The following is a 20,533-nucleotide window of genomic DNA, read 5'->3' as shown; positions in this document are numbered from 1 at the left end:
TTCCCCATACCATTGCTGTTATATATTTCTTTCTCACTCTCTACTTCTATTTTTCATGAAACCTATATCCCAACAGAGATGGCTTTTGAAATTCAAGATCTTAAGTCCTATCACTACTTCCAAAAGGACCAGGAGTGAGGGAGGCTGTGCCCAATGTGGGGACAGCAGGAGAAGGTGGTGAACGAGGGCTGCCAGGAACCTTGGAATCAGGACCTCCATGCCTGTGCTCATTCTTGAAATACCTAATGCGATTTCCTTGAACAGTGGTTTTCACTGATCAGCTGAATAAAGACAAGGGCATCAGAGTATTTTTCAAATATGCATATGCCTGCTGCCCACTGCCAGGAGTTTCTGACCCCATGGATATGTGGTGGGCTCGGGGATCTGTATTTTTCAAAAGTTCCACAAGATAATTCTGATGCCACCAACGCTTGGAGATCACTGATCTAGACCATCAGCCCCACTGGAATTCAAAGAGAAGAACAAAGCCGTATCCCAAAGCATACAGGACAGTGATTCCTGTCTTTGAGGTCGTCCATTATTGCAGATAGTTGAGAATTGTCCAAAGTAAATTTTAATGAATGTGGTAGCTTACTTGCTTGTCTTCTCTTTATTTTTCCCCTTCCTTCCTTCCTTCCTTCCTTCCTTCCTTCCTTCCTTCCTTCCTTCCTTCCTTCCTCTCTTCCTTTTTTCTTTCTGCATTTTTTTTCATTCTTTGGTACTCATGCTACAGTAGAGAACTTGGTTTTGAAATCTTAAATATTTAAACCATTTTGTTACTATGATAGGATTTAGTGACCCTTCTTAAAGCTCCCATCATGTCTCTAAGATTTAACCAACCCAAAAAGAGAACTTCCGGTTGACCATTGGAGGCTTGTTTTATTCCATTTAAGGCAAGCACCAAGTCAGTACTTCAAGCCTGGGATGGGTAGAAATAAGAATGACTGCGATGGAAATTAGCAAAGAGACAAACACTTTGACGTATGTGAGAAGTATTGTTCTTGTTGTTGTTAATTATTATTATTATTACAAATAGTAAACATGACTCAGAGAAGCAGTCTTGTGTCTCCTTGAGGCCCAGTGTTCTTTACCATCAGACATATCACTTCAATGACACTGAAACCGTGGGAAATACCAGGTAGACTTTGGTCAGAGAGTAGGATTTTCAGCCTCTCCAAGTCTGCATTAACTGACCCTATTAGGATATTTAATTCAACTCTTTGAAAAACCATTCTCTCAGAGATCTTTACTGCATGTGTAGGAGCCAAAGAGGAAGGTAATTATGCTTTGCCAAGAATCTACATTTGCACAAGAGATTTAAACATTCATAAATCCAGTTGCCTTCTCAATGCCTCTCCTTGGCTTTTTTCATTCGACGAGATTTTATTGCATACCAGCTTATATACTAGGTGCTGGTTTGTGCACTGGGGATACAGCACAGAACAAGACACACAGAGCCTCTGCCTTCACAAAGCCTACATTCTAACAATGTCCACAAGGCAGCTCAGATGTGGCCAAAATAGAACTACAGGATTGACTTCTCACTCCTCCATTCACATACCACCCATTGTCTTCCCCATCTTGGCCTCTACCCAGTTGCTCAGGCTAACACCCTAGGAGTCATCCTAGATTTTACTCTTTTCCCAAGCCCTTAACTTGGAAACTATCAGCAAGTTCCCTTTGCTTTACTGACAAAATACATTTGAATTGGCTCACTCCTTAGCGTTTCACCTGCCACCACTGGCCACCACTGCACTCACCTTCAGTACTGCTTTCAGGCTTGCATACCCTATAATCCGTTCCCCACCCAGCTGCCAGAGTGATTTTTTTATAAACATAAAGCAGGTCAGGTCACCCCTTGCTGAAAATCTCCCCATGGCTTCCCTTTGCATTTGGAATAAAATCCAAAATGCCAAGACCGTGCTTGATTTTCCCCATCTACTTGATCCTAACTTTACATCAGCCACCCCCTCTCTGGCTCCGTTCCAATCATATTGACTTTTATTCTGTTCCTAGACATACAGAGCTAGTTTTCTCCACATGGCCTTTGTACTTGCTGTTCTCTCTGCCTAAGACCTTCTTACCCTGGTCATACCACAGCTGCTGCCTTCTCTTGATCATGTCTCACTTCAAAAGTCAGGGAAGCTATTGCTTGTTTGCTTTTATCCTTAGAAACTTTTTAAACTTGTTCATTGCTGTATGTCTGGTTCTTTGCAAAGTGCCAGCTATAAAGTAGATGCTCAATAAATAAGTATTTATGAATGCATAGTGCTAGTTGGCATTAACAGTTGTTTATTGAAAGAAGTGCCACTAGAAATACAAAGAAAAGCAAGACATGGCCTTTTGTTTGGGGGATTTACAATTTAGTTCAAGTCATTTAAGACCTGAAATACTGAATAAATATACACCAAGAAAAGGCCATGTAAAGCATTAGCTATCATGTGAGAGATCATGTTAGAGAAGTGTCATGGGTTAGTGGAAAGAATATGATTCTATTGCTAAAGTCTGGATATGAGTCCTGGTCTGCCACTCACTCACTGTAGGACTCTGGGCAAGTTAGTGACATAAACTGATTTCAGCTTCATATTTCTCACCTGTAAAACGTGTTAATTTTATCTTCACAGGGTTATTGGGACATTTAAGCAAGGTAACAGAATAGCACAGACTAGTACTCAATAAATAGTAACTAGTGTGATTCCATGCCACATGAGAAGCAAGGACTGTGTGCCATAAGAGAGGAAGAGAGAGGGCACCAGGCACATTGCCCTTGAGGATGACCAAAGGCTTCAGAGCCTTGGAGGTTGGGAAGGCTTTTGCCAGACACAACTATAAACATTATCACTGATGAGTTTTCAGAGGTTATGTTACATACCTCTTTCATCCACCAAATGTAGGAATCTCTCCCTTGTAGATTCTTACCCAGCTTTTGCTAAAAACTTTCAGAGTTCACTCCATTTTAATGAGCCTGTTATGTTGATGGAGCTCAATTTGTTTTAAAATTCTTCCTTAAATCAAACTGAAATCCGCCTCCTTATAAATTCCACCTGTCATTCCCTGGGACGAATAGAAATTGTCTTTGTTTGGTTCTCTTGAGGCTGGACATTCCCCATATTGTCAAAACATAGCATTTTTCAATATCCCTCTTAAAAATGAAGCTCTCTAGTCTCTTCTGAACACTGAGACTCTCCCTTCTTGCAATTAGGTCATTCTCCTGCTCTGAATGCCTGCTAATTTGATTATTTTTTTCTATAAGCTGTGTCTAATTATTAGCCCACCTGAAGGTCAACTAAAACCCCTAGACTTTTAGCGTGCAAATGGCCAAGTTCATCTCTTCTCTGTGCATAGATTGTTTTGTTTGTTGTTTTCTTGCATGGATGTAATCTTTTACTACATTTTATCTTTTTGGGGCATTTTGGGGTAAAAGTTTTACTATTAATTTAGTTATATATTGAGTTAGCTAACTATTTCCAATTTATTTCATACTCAGGCTTGATACATGTTTCTCATGTATATTTATTCAAATTGTTAGTAAAAATGTCAAACCAAATAAGAATTAGTAGGAAGCCCAATGGCACATCATTAGAATGCTCATCAGGTTGGCCTTACACCATTAATCCCCTCTTTGCAGAGTGTTTTTAAGCTAAATGTGAATTTCCTTAATTCTGCAATCATCCAACAGAGGCTTCTCATTTTGTCTCTTGGTATAATTTAAGATACTGCATGAAATAATTTCCTAAAACCAAGACACATCCTTGATATATAAGTCAAATTATCCTCTCAAAGGGAAAGAAAAAAATGTGGTTAATTTGTCAGTTAGCTAATTGAGGATGTCTAATTTTTTTCCCATTTATTTAGATGATAATGATGGTGATGGTGATGATGATAATGATGATAGTGATGGTGATATGGTGATGATGATGGTGGTGATAAGGATGATGGTGATCATGATGATCATGATGGTGATGATGATGAGGATGATGGTGATCATGATGATGATGGTGATGATGAGGGTGATGGTGATCATGGTGGTGATGATGGTGATGATGAGGATGATGGTGATGGTGATCATGGTGATGAGGGTTATGATGATAATGGTAATGATGATGATGATGATGATAGAGAAATTAATAATGTAGCCACTGCTAATTCTTACACTGGGCACTGTGCCAAACACTTTACATACACACTTTACATTTAGCTTTCATACAATCCTGATAGATGGGAATTATTGCTTTATTTTACAAATAAGAAACCTGAGAGGCTACATAAATTGCCCAATATCACCTAACTAGAAAGTGGCCAAGCCGTGATGAAACTCAGGCTTTTATGACCCCAAAGCCCAAACTCTCTGTTATATAGCTTTACATATAGAACTATGCATCTAGTTGCACAACAAACATTTATCATGAGCAATACCATGAATAAAGAAATGGGGCAACAAAATGGTTGTTTGAGGGATTTGGGGGGTAACCAAGTGTTGTATCTCCCACAGTGCATTGTTTGGGATGTATGCATTCTGTGGAAAAATGGCCTAACACATATGCCACATGCTGGACAAACAATGATAATGAAGGTGGGTTGTTTTTTTTTTTTTCATTGCAGGACTTCTCAGGTCATTCATTATGCTAATGTGTATTGAGACTCTCAGAATGCAGTATTTCACTAACATATTTGAATACTGAGTGCCTGGTACCCATTATAGAACATGCTTTGGAAAACTCTGTCATACAGGGAGGAAGAGGGCCTGGGCCTTAATGCCTCAGCCTCCCAAAGCAGTTTAGCCACAGATTCCTCAAAAGCTGGAGAAGGAGCAGAAAAGGAAGTAAGCATGTAAAATATTTAAATTACATGATAGTTGACATATGTTCTAGCCTCCCTTCCTCCCTTCCCCCCGTGGGATGAGGGTTCTGGATCAGTAAGGACTAGACAGTTCCAAGGTTGGTCGAGTGAATGAATGGCAAAGAGGTGGATGGCAGGGAGAACCTTTCAAATGAGAGAAGCAGCTTGATCAAACATATTCTGGGCAGGATCATGCATGATGCCAGGAGAGGAGACCCATCAGGAGAGTTGCTGTAAACTACGGGGAATGATGACGAGGGACCTGGTGTAAGATGCTGGTGAGCACAAAAGGAGAAAATGGCGCCCAATTGTTTAGAAAAAGAAACCTAGTAGTATAGTGACTAGTAGGGTAGGAAGGCTAAATTCAGGGAAGGGTCAAGACTGACTTCAAGCTTTCTGGGCAGGGCGTTTGGAAGACATGGGGCACCTGTGACATCGTCTGGGCAGTAACAAAGTCCATCCATGATGGTCAAGTGCAGATGCTCTGATTCAGACATACAAAGGTTCAGATCCTAACCCTGTTACTTATTAGCACAGTGGATTTGGCTGAATTACTTTGCTTCTCTGAGCCTATTTCCCCACTTATAAAAGGGAGCTAGGAGTAGTTTCCTTATGGGTTGTTGTGAAAGTTAAGTAAGATAATGAATCCTTAGCTCAACATAGTGCCTGGCACAGTTGTAGATGCCCAACAAATGTTAATTATTATTTCTACTCTTGCTGCTATTATCACCATTATTATCATCATCCTGTGAGGAGATACTTACTTTGAGGCATGAAGGTTTTAGGATAAGGGTAAAGTAAGGTCTTTAAGGGTATGGGAGGTGAGAACCTGGAGCTCACATATGAGGAGATTGAAGCTGCAGATACAATTTGAGAATAATCCCAATAGAAGGGATGGCTGAGTCATGAGAATTCATCTGTTTTCTAAGATGTCAAGTGTGAGAGAGATCACAGACTCCAAGGATCCAGCTTTGGTAACACCCACTGTTGTGGCAGATAAAAGGCTCCAAGGAGAAGGAGAATGTGGGCCTCCCATGAGAATCAGGCAGCATGGGTGATGAAGACCAAGGGGGAAGAATTTCAAAAATAAGTATCACATTATCCTGAGCCAGGGAAGTTCAGAAGTGCATTACAGAGTCCACCATGGCAAGCAGATCACAGAATGCAATGGCCTTACTAATCTGTCCCCTAAACTGGGCACACCTGAAGTGTAGTCTGAGGCCAGATTTGCAGAAGGATTTCTACAGACCAGAGCAGAGAGAAAACTAAAAAACGCTGTGCAAGCAACAATGGAAACCTGGACTATTGTCCCAAGATGGGAGACTTCACAGGTGGTCAGAATAGGTACTTTTCAGTATTTGAAGGGTTACCACAATGTTGAAGTTGACTTATTCTTTGTGATGTCAGCAGGCAGAACCAGATCTAGTCATTTCATCTCAGCCTTAGAGCAGGCTGCCTTTGAGGTAGTGAGCCTCTTCTGATGGGAAAAAGTCCATACAGAGCCTAGCTGACTGGCTGCAAAGCTGGGAAGAAACTCCTGGTTTGGGTTGGAAGATTGACCTAGATCAAATAATGGCACAGGGGCTAAATCCATTCCACCACCTTTTTTTGTGCAGCTTATGAGCTAAGAATGCTTTTTACATTTTTAAAATAATTTCTTAAAAATCAAAAGAATAATATTTTGTGAAATAATATTAGGTGATGCAATTCAAATTTCAATGTCCCTAAATAAAATGTTATTGGAACACAGCCATACTCATTAGTTTACATATTGTCTATGGCTGCTTTGGCACTGTAATGGCGAGGCTGAGTATTGTGGCAAGATTGAATGGCTCATAGAGCCTAAAATATTTATCATCAGGCTCTTTGCAGAACAAGTTTGCCAAAAGGTTTGAGATCATCTAGTGGCCTCGTTTCAACTGGGAGATCCTGTGAGGGAGAAAAATTTTTGCCTTAGATTTGGGTGGGAGGTCATGGGTCACTTGGAGACCACCTTAGCAATAGCCTTCAGGGCTGCTGGAAATAGCCTGCTGGAAAACCAAGGTTCCGTGGTGAGAAAATGTAGAAATTGGATTGTGTATACTTATTGGAGAAGTCTGACAGAAAACAAAGGTAGAAACCTGGCTGATGGCTCATCAGGCCAGCTCAGGACAGGGAAGGTATTTGTGGGGGGATAGGAAGACGTGTATAAGTTTGTGTCAGAAGAGAGACATAAAAACTTTTCCTGTGCTTGATAAACCTACTGGTATTCTCAGTATCTGCTTTATTTTATGGCTCAGTTAAATATATCTGTTGTCATATCTCTCAGCAAGAGGGGATTTTCTAAATGTTCTTGTTTATAAATGTGCAGAAAATTTTTGTGCAGAGAGTCATGCTTTTGTTGGCCAAAGAAAGTGAACACTTGCTGATTTTCTGGCAATCCTAACAAAAATACTGAAGTGTATTTATACTCTGGGGGCCAGAATGAATTTCAAAGTGACAGTGCTCAGATACATAATCAGCCCAGTTTTCCTCTTCTGCCTCCACTGAGTTTAACAACTTTGTCAAATCCCTTCCTCTGAAATCCACTTCTGCAAGTGAGCTGAAACTAATTCTCTCTACTGCAGAATAAACATAAGGCGGGCTTCCCTGCTAGGCTCTCAAAAGATTGGTGCCCCACCAATGGATGAAATAAGCAGGCTAAATCCATGGAAAGTGTGGTATGAAACTATCTTTTTTTAAAGTACATTTTTTTTATTGCTTCTTACAATGTGATTTCCTTATTAACATCTTGTAACAGTTATAAAAATGTTTACTTCATACTACTTTGAGGCATAAAGTTATTTCAGTAGAATTTCAAGCCAGACAAAGGGACTTAAGTTTCTATTCCTATTCCAAACAAGGCAAGATACCTATTATGTAGTCCAATATAAGTGACTATTGTCTATGCCAGTGAGGGATATTCTGCTAATAAAAACCCACACAGAACCAAATATCCTACTTTGGCTAATAGGGTTGCATCCTTTCCCAGGGAATTATGTGACACCTATGAACAAAGTCCACATTCATCCATTTGGCTTCCACATTTGTTCCTTGTCCCCGTGACACTACTAAGGCATACCTGTCTGCTCTTCATTTTTGAGGCGCTCCTTATTGCCAAGCAAATAGAATGCAGACATCTTAGCCACATACAAGGGGCTCTATGACCTAACTGTCCAGTTTTCTCCCCCATTGATCCCTGCATGCCCCTTTCACATTCGTCAGCCTGGACGAGTTACTGTTGCATGTTGCACTCTGTGGGAAGTAACAGAGACACCACACCATTCACATGGTGCACAAGATGGCAGCTTGGATGAGAGCATGGGCTCTGAGACTTGAGTTGGAATCCCTGTTGCACTGCTTACTATCTTTGTGACCCCAAGCAACTTTCTTAACCATTCGATACCTCTGTCTCTTCTATAAAATGGTGCTAATGACACCCACCTAACAAATAGGGTCATTTCAAGAATTAAAAGAGGTAATTTTAGGGAAATATGTTTGCCACAGTGATTGACCCAGACTCCAGAAGTCAATAAATAACTAATGTGAAGATAATGATGCTAGAAAACTAGTAACTCTGGATTACTTACTTTTAGAACAGATGAGAAATTTTTCCTTCCAATTCTGTAACATTTTAAAATCACTGCTTACAAGCTCTCAAGAAGTTTGGGGAAATGGTCCTCATTTTGAACAGTTCAGCACACCTAGGTGGGCTCTTGAATGATTACAAAGGTGGCAGATAGAGATACTGATATTAGGGTTGGGTTCCACTCTCTATATCTGGATTCATAGAACAGAGAAACTGCATCTAAAGTTTTCTAACATTTTCAACTCTTGTCTTCTTTCAAAATGTTTTTTTAAAAAACCCTCATGTGAACATCTAATGCGATTTTGGAATTTCCAAATATAATTAGTAGCATGAATAAAACCATTTATAATATTGAATATACATTTTTAAAACATTACATGTTCTCTCCCCTACCTGCCCTGCCCCAATCCTGGCCAAAACTGTCCCCACTCTCCTCACCAAGGTGAGAATCACAGTCAAAGAGAAAGGGTAGTGGACTAGTCCAGTTCCACAAAGGCTCTTCTAGTTCTTGGACTTGGTGATTTGGGGACTAAATGTCCCAACCCTGGAGATCCAACTAACAGGAAAGAAGTGCCTGTGTAAAGGGACACAATGAGAGATGATGGGAATAGAAGTTTGGGTCTGAGAATGTCACCCTAAGAATTGGGGGCTTTATTTATTTGTTTATTTATTTTGGGAAGAGGAGGGACATGACATGACATGTTTGAGGAGGAGAGCACCATATCCAATGATTCCCTTTTCTCTTGGGAAAATGAAACTAGTTGGGGGGGCAGGGAGGGGCGAGGAGGAGGACATTTTACAGCAGTATAACTCCCTGAAGATTTTGAGAATATCTTTCTTAGAAACCCTTGAGAAAACAATACATACCATCTGCTTGGGATGATTTTAGAACCCAAGTTAGATAACTCTGGACTATGGATGTGAGACTCTGACTTCAGGGAATTTCTTCCATATCTGTACCATGAATCTAAAAAAAAGACCAAGGCGACTTTTAATAAGATCATGAGTCTGGAATCTTTGCTTTGCCTCTAGCCAGTCCTGTCATATTGAATAAGTCCTGTAGCCTGGGCGCATCATTTTCTGACCATTAAGATAAGGGATGAGACCAGATGATCTCTAACAGCCCCTTAGAACTTGAGCTCTGGAGTCTGACCTCCCCAAGTTGGAATCGCAGCTATACTGTTTACATGACCTAAGTTTCTAAATCTTTCTAAGCCTCCTTTTGCCCATCTGTCAAATGAGGATAACACTTCCCTCTAGGTAAGATTGTTATGATCAAGAAATGCCATCTATTGTTATTATAATCCTCTGATGCTTAATGTGTCAGGTGAATTGAATGTAATACTGAATCTAGAATATCCTATATGCACTACCCGCTTCCTATACCCCTATTTTGAGGGAAGGAAGAGGGAGGAACTGAGTGGGCTGGTCAACAGCCAAGGCTGTGGGCTCAGGGGGCTTGGGTTCTGTGGGGTGGGAGTGACACTGAGGGTTCTGTTATTGCAATATATTTTGGCATGAAGTGTTCTCTTCCTTCCTTTGAGGTGATGATTTCTAACCCAGTCCATCTTCAGCCTGATTATTACAGCTGGGCAGAGCCACCAAAGGAGAAGCAACTGCACTCCCAGCTCAGATGAGGGAAAACTTTTTAAGATGGGAGGGGAGGATCTATAGCCTGCCTTTTATGAGAGAGATTTAGGGAGAAAGGGCCCCACTCAGGCTTAATTAGGTGGGACTGCCTGGCCAGAGTGCTCAGTCCTCCTTCCTGGCTGTTTTCTCTAGTCCTGGCAACACTTCTTTTGTGTTTGTTGTTTTCAGTATAATTTTTATAAAAGTTTCATTGAGATATAATCCGTATGCCATACATGCATACGCTTAAAGTATACAGTTCAAATAACCACTGAGTAATATATGGAACCGTTGAATCACTATATTGTACACCTGAAACTAATATAACACTGGATGTTAACAACATTGGAATTAAAATTTTTAAAAAAAGAAAAACTTATAATAAAAAATAGAGTATAAACTTCAGTGGCTTTTTAGTATATTCATAGATTTGTATAATCATCACTATAACTTTAGAACATGTTCATTTCTCCAAAAAGAAACCCACACCTATTAGCAGTTGTTTTTTATTCCTCACTAACTAGGCCCTGGAAACCACTAATCTATTCTCTGTTCCTGTGGACTTGCTTATTCTGGACATTTCACACAAAAGGAATCATATAAGATGGGGTCATTTGTACATCATTTCTTTCACTTAACCTTATGTTTTTGTTTTTTTTAAACTTTTTTTTAAAGATTTTATCCATTTATTTGACTTAACCTTATGTTTTTAAGTTTGATCCATGTTATAGCATGGATCAATACTGATTGCCAAATAATATTCCATTGTATGGCATACCTCATTGTGTTTATTCATCAGTTGATTGACATTAGGGTTGTTCCCACTTTTTGGTTATTATAAAGAATGCTCTTATGAACATTCATGTATTTTTGTATGGATGTGTGTTTTCATTTCTCTTGGGTATATACCTAGAGTGGAATTGCTGGGTTATATGGTAACACACTGTTCAGCATTTTGAGGATTTGCCAAACTGTGTTCCAAGGTGGCTGTACCATCTTACACTCTCATCAGTAACAGATGAGGGTTCTGGTTTCTCCCCATTCTTGCTGACACTTGCTCTATTCTTTTTTGCTTATAGCCATCCTAGTAGGTATGAAGTGGTAGCTCATTATGGTTTTGATTTGATTTACCTAACTGACTACTAATGTTGAGCATCTTTTCATGTGCTTATATTTGTATATCTTCTTTGGAGAAATCCTCCACTCAAATCCTTTCTTGCAACATTTCTGACAATGAGGCATGACATTAAGATGTAGTCTCATCCTTCATATGTTGGCTATTGTCATTCCAAATCCTTAAGGATCAACGTGTGTCCTAGGAAGGAAAGTGAGAGAGCTCTACTTCCAAGTGTGAAGAAGAAGAGAGGGGTCAGCATTTAGGATTCCCATTCTGAGTTTGTGTCCATAAGCAGGGAAGACTGAAAATCAGTTCTTTTCTAGAAATGTGTCCACTCTTAATAGAAAAGCTCTGGACTTGAAGGTAGAAGACCTGGTTCAATTTCTGGTTCCATTTGGTGACTATGCCCAACTTGCTTAGTTGGTAACTAAGCTTCTTTAAACTTTCCTTTCCACCACCTTCCCCTTTCAATTTTCATGCTTCCTTTTTAAAATTGAAGTATAATTTACCTACAGTAGAATTCACCCATTTTGGTGTTCCATTTGAATTTTAACAAATGCATACAATTGTGTAACGACCACCACAATCAAGATAGAGAATATTTCTCTCATTCCAAAAGTTCCCGTTGTTCCTTTGTAGTCAGTCTCTTCCCCTGACTGCAGACCTCTGGGAATATTGATCTGATTCCTCTCTTTATCATTTTGCTTTTTTCCAGAATGTCATTTAAATGGAATCTTAAAGTGGTGGATAGACTTTTGAGCTTGGGTTTTTTTCATTTAGCGGGATGCGTTGGAAATTCATCATTGTTTTTTCATACATGAGTAATTTTTTTTGAGTAGCATTCCATTGTACGTATATCTATCATAGCTTATTATTCATCAATTGAGAGACATTTGGGTTATTTTCAGGGTTTTTTGTGATTATGAATTAAGCCACTAAAAATATTCTCAGGTGAATATAGGTTTCATTCCTCTTGGGTAAATACTAAACTCCTTTGCAAAGTGATGTGCAAAGTGTCTCTATCTTTTGGCATTCCCAGCAATATGTGAGAGTTCCAGTTGCTCCATATCCTCTTGTCACAAACTCCAGTTTTTTTTCATCTGTAAATGAAAGAGCAAACACTGCCTTAATATCTCAGGACTGTTCTATCGAAATAAAAGTGAAACTGCATAAGTAGAAGTGCTTTGTAAACTGTGAAGTGCTGTAGCCAAGTAGATGCTGCTGCATCCGATGATCACGATCATGCCCACTTATATATAAAATTGTGTTTCCCACATGAGCTAAATGTTTCATTTTCCCCTCTCCATCTTGGCAGACAAAGTGAGTTATGGCACGTCTAAAGCAGCAAGGGGTTTGCCTTAGATGCATTGTAGAGTTTGTCTTGGCTCTAGGTTTTGAAATTTTCACAGAAGCAGATAAATGACCAAGATGTAAATCATCAAGTGTGAGTCAGCTTTGTAAAGAAAAATGACCCTATGTGATGGAAGTCAGCAGGACAGATAGTGTGATGTGCTGTGGGAGAACTACATGCAGGCTTCAACCAGGCAGTGTCCCCAGGGCAAGGCATTTAGGACAGCTAAAGCAACTGAGAAGACTGGCTCTCTAAAATGTCCCACAGCAGTAGGGATGAGAGGAGTGGGTAGGAAAACTGACAATAGAAGTAATCTCTTCAACATTTTCCAACTATTGAAATTTACTTTTTTTCCATGCTAGAGAGAGAAAGGCGTAAGAAACAAGCAAAGGTTTTTTCCTTGACATTAGTATGAACTAATACTTACCGTAATATACAGATGGTTACATGTGGAAACGTGTAGAGATATGTATGTATTCACTGGTCAGTATACATACATACATTTCCTTGCTCTGTCATCTGAGGGGACCTAGAAGCAGCTGACACCCCAAGTAGCAATAAACACATCTGATCCCCAGATCTTGGTATCTAATACCTTTTTCCAATAAAAAGGAACCTGGGTTCCTTAGAGAAATAGTTCATTCTAAGACTGGGGCAGGAGATATCTAAGATGAACCTGGAGTGTCTGGTAGTGTTAGAATGTGAGGAAATAGTCAAAAACCCACCAGGGTGGGGTATGTTGAAAAGGACAGGAGGCAACTGAGAAATGTCCCAATGGTCAAAGCTAAAGCAATTTGAACAAAATAAAGTAGTATTAGATTATAGCCTGTTGTGATTTTGTTAAATGATCATTTGTTAAGTAGAACTCTGGGGTGTCCTGTAGTCAGCCACATTTCAACAAAAGGCCACAAGGGAAAGTGAACTAGAGAAGGTTACTACCCACAGATGCTAGAGGAGGAACATGGCTTGCCTATAAGGGCCACTGTGGGAAGTCAAGGCAGGCTACAGGCAGAGAGAGAGGCAGGATGTGGGGCACATGCCTTTATTAGGGTCCGCAGGGGGATGCTTTGGGGTTACTGGGCTAAAGCTGGATTGGTCAGTTCAAACCAAAAAGAGCGGGGCTACAGTAGGCTTCTGAGGGGTCTTATACAAGGGGCAGCCCTGGGTGGCAAGGGAGAGTATTTGTCACAAGGGTCTTTCAGGAAGTCATATCCAGAACTCACATTTACTTGTGACTCTGAGGGCTCTTACCCAGGGTACTGCTTCAGGAGAAGCTAGTATCAGTTCAAGGCCCCCATGGGTTGCTTGGCCCCACAAAATGGATGCTGAGGCAATAATATCATGGAGTAGGAGCTAAACTCTCAACATAGCCCAAAGTATATGATAAATATTCATGAGTCTATTCTGGTAAAAGTAAGGGACTGGGTAAATAAGTGGGAATACAGTTGATCCTTGAACCACAAATGTTCACTTCTGTGTGGACTTTTATCAATAAATGCAATGCAATACTGTAAATTTGTTTTCTCTTTCTTATAATTGTCTTAAAAACATGTTCTTTTCTCTAGTTTTGTTTAAGAATACAGTATATAATACATATACAAAATATGTATTAATTCCACTATTATCAGTAAGGCTTCTGGTCAATAGTAGGCTATAGGTAGCTAAGTTTTGGGGCAGTCAGAAGTTCTATGTGGATTTTTGAGGGGGGTGGGGCAGGATCAGCAGCCCTAACCCTTATGTTGTTCACAGGCTAACTGTAAACAAATCTCCTATGCGAAAGAATTCCAAATAACTTATTCTAGAAATTCCGCCCTCTGGAAGGTTTGGCATATCTCCCGCCCCTTCAGTGTGAGCTGCATATAGTGACTTCCCTCCAAAGGGCACAGTATGAAAAAGGAGGAAAAATGAGTAATTTTACAGGGAGGGAAGTAAGCTAACACTGCCTCAGCCAGGTGATCAAGGTTAACGTCAACAGGCATAAGTCATGTTGATAACATGTGCCCTTGATGAGATATAATGAGAATGGCACCTTGCCTCTGTGGTCTTCCTTCCACAAACCCTTAACACCAGTCTAATCATGAGAAAAACATCAGACAAATCCCAACTAAGGATTTTCTACAAAATGCCTGACCGGTATGTGTCATAACCAAGGTCATTAAAAATCAGGAGTCTGAAGTGCATCTGGATGGCTCAGCCGGTTAAGCGCCCAACTCGTGGTTTCAGCTCAGGTCATGATCTCAGGGTTGTGAGATCGCACCCCGAGTTGGAGTCTGCACTGGGCGTGGAGTCTGCTTAAGATTCTCTCTTGCCCTCTCCCTCTGCCCTGCCCCTGTCCCTCCCACCCCATGTGCATTTGGGCTCTTGCTCTCTCTCTTTATCTAAAAAAATAAAAATAAGGAGTCTGAGAAGCTGTCACAGTCAAGAGGAGCCTAAGGAAACAATGATTAAACACAATATGATATTCTGGACAGGATTCTGGAAAAAGACTAAATTAGGTAAAAACTCAGAAAAAAATGAATATAGAATTTAGTTAATAATAACATACCAATTTGTTTTATTAATTGTGACAAATGTACTATACTAACTTAAGATGTTAATAAAAGGAGAAAATTGGGAGCTGGGTGTATGGGAATTCTCTGTACTATCATTTTCTGGAAATCTAAAAATATTCTAAAATAATAAAAATTGACTTTAAAAAAAGTTATCGCCTTGCAAAATAAGAACTAGAAAGATGCAAAATTTCATTTGTTTATATAGAACACTTTGCCTCACTGAAAATATTCCCTGAGGAATTTCAGTTCAATATTGATGAAATTTTACATATGTTCTTTCAAAGGTTTTATTACGTAAATTGTGTGAACTTCAAATGAAACATTTATTATGATTTTTTTTATTGTTGCTTATTGAGATACCCCCCAAAAAGATGACTATAGACATTTGGGAGGCATTTCCTTTTAAAATTTTAAAGAAAGATGGAGAAAGAATTGGTAAAATAAATAAATAAAAGTCCAGCAGATAGTTATTCAGACTATCAGACACAAAATCAAAGGCCACTCTTTCTGCCAAGTTAAAAACAAAATCCAGCTTGATTTTTGTTTGTTCTCTAAAATGTTACTTAGTTTCACTTTTCAAATTAACAAATAAGAGCAACTATACAAATAAGATCAACTTAAAATGTTATGGAACTCTATATTTTATAATGTGACTGTGGCATGTAGAATATGTCCACTTAAAAACATCTGGACCATCTGGGTCAGTCCATTAAGATGTTTTATACCAAAGGAAAACTCCTATATTCCTTTTTTCAACTTAATTTATTCTTGGCTGCAAGTCTTCTTTCTCCCCTAAGATAATAGTGATACCTTTAAAGGATATGCAGCAGTTTAATCTTTCATTGCTTTCTAGTGAGCTTCCTATAACAGAAAGTTTCTGGCAGATGTTTTTACATTCAGATCCAAATCACTGTCTGTGATGAAACTGAGCCAAGAACTTCACCATCACCCCCCACCCCCAAAGAGGCTGATGCTCCTCCACCCCACCCCCCAAGATTCAGGGCTGCCAACCACTCATTTGCTAGGATTTCTTCTTCTTGGGCTCTGACCGTAGGACTGAGGTCTTTCCCCAGGATTACTCTCTAGGGGCACTTTGGCTTATTATATGCTAAGCTGGCCATTTAGGACGTGATGACAAGGTGAGGAAAACTTGCAACTACACACTCTAGAAGTCCTGCAGAGTTAGACAATTACCAGGTACGGAGTTTCTTCGTGGATTTGATTTATCCTAACATAAGTCTGGCTTATCACAATTGCAGTCTGAAAACTGTCCTGTCTGCAGCTGCCTCCACCCCCAGGGAGTTAAGTTTGTCCTCAGCTAAATGTACCCAGGTACTTCACTTCCTTCCAGGACTACTGTGTCCTCTCAGGCTTTTCTGTATGATTCCTGCCTAGTTGGTTAAGTGGAATAGTTAGTGACTGACTATGATAGCTGCTGTAGCCTGACTCAGACATGGTAACATCCACAGTTAGCTGAGCCCCTAAGTCGGCATCACACTGTGTATTCCACACGTGTGGCCTTATTCCATCCTCTGCACAGTCCTGGAGTGTAGTTACTGTGGTTCCCATTTTATAGATGGGAACACTGAGACTCAACAAACTTGGACAACCTGTCTGACTCCACACAGCTGGTATATGGGAGAGCTGTTGTCACACACACTCTGTTCCCCCTGACTTGTTACCCCCGCTCCTGCACATCACTTATGGATACCTGTCAGTCTACCCTGAATATTTATCCAAATTAGCAGTCCCAGACCCATCTTTAGACTTGCCATCTTTTTTCCATACAAGGAAACATCAAAGTACCAATAGGATTTTTTACTTTCATATTAATGTTTCAGGCAGAAATTATTATTTTTAATCCAATTGATCATACCTGCTTTGGGAGTATAAACTTCTATAATTTAAACTTCAACGTGTAGAGTTTTTCAGCTTGCATTAAACTCATTCTGTCCTTTCTGCGGATCCCACACTCCACAACAAAAATGTCATACTCAGAAATACTTGGTTTCCTAAAGGTATTTTGTACATATTCCCATTATTATGTCTGAAGTCCCAAGTGAATTTGGTAGACTGCTGGAGGTGGTCCTCTGTAGACAGAAAAGATGTGAGAAGGTATCTCCCTCCCTCCTGGACCCTGCCAACCTGAGGCATTGACTTGATGAGTGGGGAAAAATCACACAGAATCCAGCTGTAGCTTCTCTTTCCAAAAGCGGAACACAAAGAAAATCAAGCTGAGTGAATATCCACAACATATGAAGGAAGAAGAAATATTAATGTTTAATTTGAAACAATATAGGATAGTGGGAAGGGTAGGAACCCTGAGGTTTTAGTCTGAAAGCTTCCCTAACCAGCTGTTTGTGGTTCTTAGCGAAGTCAGCCTCTCTGGACCTTATTTTCCTTACCTGTAAATTGTAAAATGTCACCATTGGACTGTTTGTTAATGTATCATTTATCTCCTCCTCTTTGAAAAAAACAAAAAACAAAAACCTCAAGAGGCTTTTAAAAACAGTGGAGCAAAAAGTCTAGAATCATGCAAGAGAGGTTGGAATGATGTGGGCAAGAATGCCTAGGCCAAAGGAAACTTGATGCCATTGATTCAAAAATTGGTCAGAGCTTCCTGGTAGCCTAGACAAAAAGAGAGATGTGATGCGTTATATTGTTCTCATTATCTGAAAAAGGAATGTGGAATGGAGGGAACAGAAAGAAGAAGAGGAAGAAAGGAAAAAAGCAGCAACCTACCAGATTGTCAGAAAATCCAAGCTCAGCCCTGGGAGGAATTGTTTTCTGTGTCCTATAGACAATGGATAGTCTTCAAGAGCAGCTTACAGGACAAAAACATTGGAAACGGTCTTTCTCTGGCCATATTTTATATGGACCCTCAATAAAAGGACATCATGAAAAAACATAGCTCTCTAAAGATATCCATGTAGATGGCTAAGATAATCTGGTCCAGGTGTGTTGCTCACCAAAGGTCTTACTTGGCATAGGGCGAGCTTAGAACATCTAAGGAATGGGGGCGCCTGGGTGGCTCAGTCGTTAAGCGTCTGCCTTCAACTCAGGTCATGATCCCAGGGTCCTAGGATCAAGCCCCGCATCGGGCTCCCTGCTCCACGGGAAGCCTGTTTCTCCCTCTCCCACTCCCCATTTGTGTTCTCTCTCTCTGTCAAATAAATAAAATCTTTAGAAATAAAAAAAGAAAAAAGAAAACCTAAGGAATGAATGCCTGTTATGACCCTTAGGGTATCTTTCTCAAATACCACTTGACTCAGCCAAGCTTTTGACAAGTGTGATAGGCTGGCTACAGACAGTTGACAATTGAGATTCTTGGCAAGTCCCTTCATATATATAAGTAATTAAGGTTTGTGAACATTCTACTTGCACCACCTTCCTATTCCCCAGGGAATGTGGGGACATCTCCCTGTGGGGAGGGCTGAGAAACTTTATTACCATGGTGACCCATATCAAGGGATGGAGGAAGGGAATTTCATTTTCTACTGTACAGAATGCTGTATTACTGGATTTTTCTTTTTACAACAAACATGTATTACTCAGAATAATAGAGATTAAACCAGGGGCCTTGGGGAGGGGAGGGAAGGGAAGGAGGGAAAGGAGGGAGGGAGAGAGAGTGAAAATACAGTTGCACACAAGTAGATTTGAAAAGTTCTGTTTAAAACACGAAGCCCTAGTGTGGTCCTGTCACTTAGACATTGCTCCACAAATATTTGTTGAATGATGAAATAAGAAATAGAAATGGAAGCGAGCACTAGCCTGCGAGAGTCTGGAGGCGAAGTTGCCATCTGGCTGCCTCGACTAGGAAACGAATGTACTGTGGCTTCTTTAAAACACTTTGTTGTGAGTAGGGCAGCCTCCAAAGGCCCCTTTCAGGATGAGCAGCCCCCAAAGGCATCCCCCAGATTCTTAAATGGGTTCATCTGTCAACCAGAGTTCTAGGTCAGAGGCGGATGGCCGGGAGTGCCTCTTCTGATCCAACATAATGAGTCCTTCCTCCTGTTATCACTCAGCTGATGTTTTCGTTTGCTTCCTGAGGCCACTCTTGGAATATCATTCAATTGTTCATTCAGTCATTCCCCCAGAAATACTGCTCGAATGCCTACTGTGTGCCAGGCACTGTTCTAGGCTTTGGACATCCTGCAGTGAAAAAACAAAATTCTCGATTCCGGAAGTTGCTTTCTGAGGTAGCATGTGGTCTTTGTTGGCTTCCACCATGGCATACCGTGGCCAGGACCAAAAAGTGCAGAAGGTGATGGTTCAGTGTAACCTCATCTTCAGATACTTGCAAAATAGATCTCGAATTCAGGTGTGGCTTTATGAGCAAGTAAACATGCGAATAGTGGGCTGTATCATTGGTTTTGATGAGTACATGAACCTCGTATTCGATGATGCTGAAGAGATTCATTCTAAAACAAAGTCAAGAAAACAATTGGGTTGGATCATGCTAAAAGGAGATAATATTACTCTGCTCCAAAGTGTCTCCAACTAGAAATGATCAATGAAGTGAGAAATTCTTGAGAAGGCCATGTAGTTTGTTTTTTTAGATGTCCTTTGTTGGGAGTGTAGTTCTAAAACATTTGTTCGTATTGTTTTGATTACCTTTATGTTATTACCAGAGGATAATAAATGCTGTGGCATTGTTTTTATTAAAAAGGGGGGGTGCAGCTGGGTGGCTCAATCGTTAAGCATCTGCCTTTGGCTCAGGTCATGATCCCAGTGTCCTGGGATCGAGCCCTGCATAGGGCTCCCTGCTCCACGGGAAGCCTGCTTCTCCCTCTCCCACTCCCCCTGCTTGTGTTCCCTCTCTCGCTGTGTCTCTCTCTGTCAACTAAATAAATAAAATCTTTTTAAAAAATGAAAAATAAAAAAAGGAAGAAAAGAAAAGACAATTCTCTACTGACAGGGGTTACATTCTAGTTAGGTGGAGACAGAGAATAAGAAAAATAAGTAAAAAGTATGGAATGATAAGCGTTAGGGAGAAAATAAAGCAGGGAAGAGGGATGGGGAGTGTTGGGGAGGGGTGGCTATTGTAAGCTTAAGTAGGACGGTGAGGGAAGGCTCACTGGGACCCTAGTATCTAAGTAAAGACCGGAAGGGGTTGAGGGAGTGAGCTGTCTGGATATATGCAGGAAGAGCAATCCAGGCAGAGGGAACAGTAAGTGCAAATGTCCTGTGGAGATAGGGTGGAGGTAGAACACATACCTAGCACATTCAAGGAACAGTAAGGAGGTCGGTGTGACATGCTACAGGCAGTTGAAAATTAAGATTCTTGGTGATGTATGTAGCTATAGTTGATTCATTTATTATTCTATATTATTCTACTGGGTACTCTTTATCCTTCTACTATTAAAAGATCTCTCTCTCTCTCTCTCTCACACACACACACACACACACACACACACACACACACACACACACACACA

The 20,533-nt window shown here is 40.3% G+C and overlaps 2 protein-coding genes across 6 annotated transcripts in view; both read left to right on the top strand.

Annotated features, from left to right (window-relative positions):
* PLCE1 (phospholipase C epsilon 1) overlaps window positions 1-20,533 on the top strand; it is a 337,159-nt gene that overhangs the window by 192,619 nt on the left and 124,007 nt on the right. The gene's annotated exons all lie outside the window — the stretch shown is intronic.
* Window positions 19,282-19,718, top strand: LOC112830687 (small nuclear ribonucleoprotein E-like). The gene has a single exon (XM_025880683.2). It carries the CDS (start codon window positions 19,300-19,302, stop codon window positions 19,597-19,599), a length of 300 nt encoding a protein of 99 aa, XP_025736468.2. The 5' UTR covers window positions 19,282-19,299; the 3' UTR covers window positions 19,600-19,718.

The sequence above is a fragment of the Callorhinus ursinus genome, unplaced genomic scaffold (assembly GCF_003265705.2).
Source record: "Callorhinus ursinus isolate GAN/ISIS: 27379988/994484 unplaced genomic scaffold, GSC_fseal_2.0 scaffold20, whole genome shotgun sequence".
Classification (NCBI taxonomy): Eukaryota; Metazoa; Chordata; class Mammalia; order Carnivora; family Otariidae; genus Callorhinus; species Callorhinus ursinus.
This window is presented reverse-complemented; position numbering and strand designations above follow the sequence as displayed.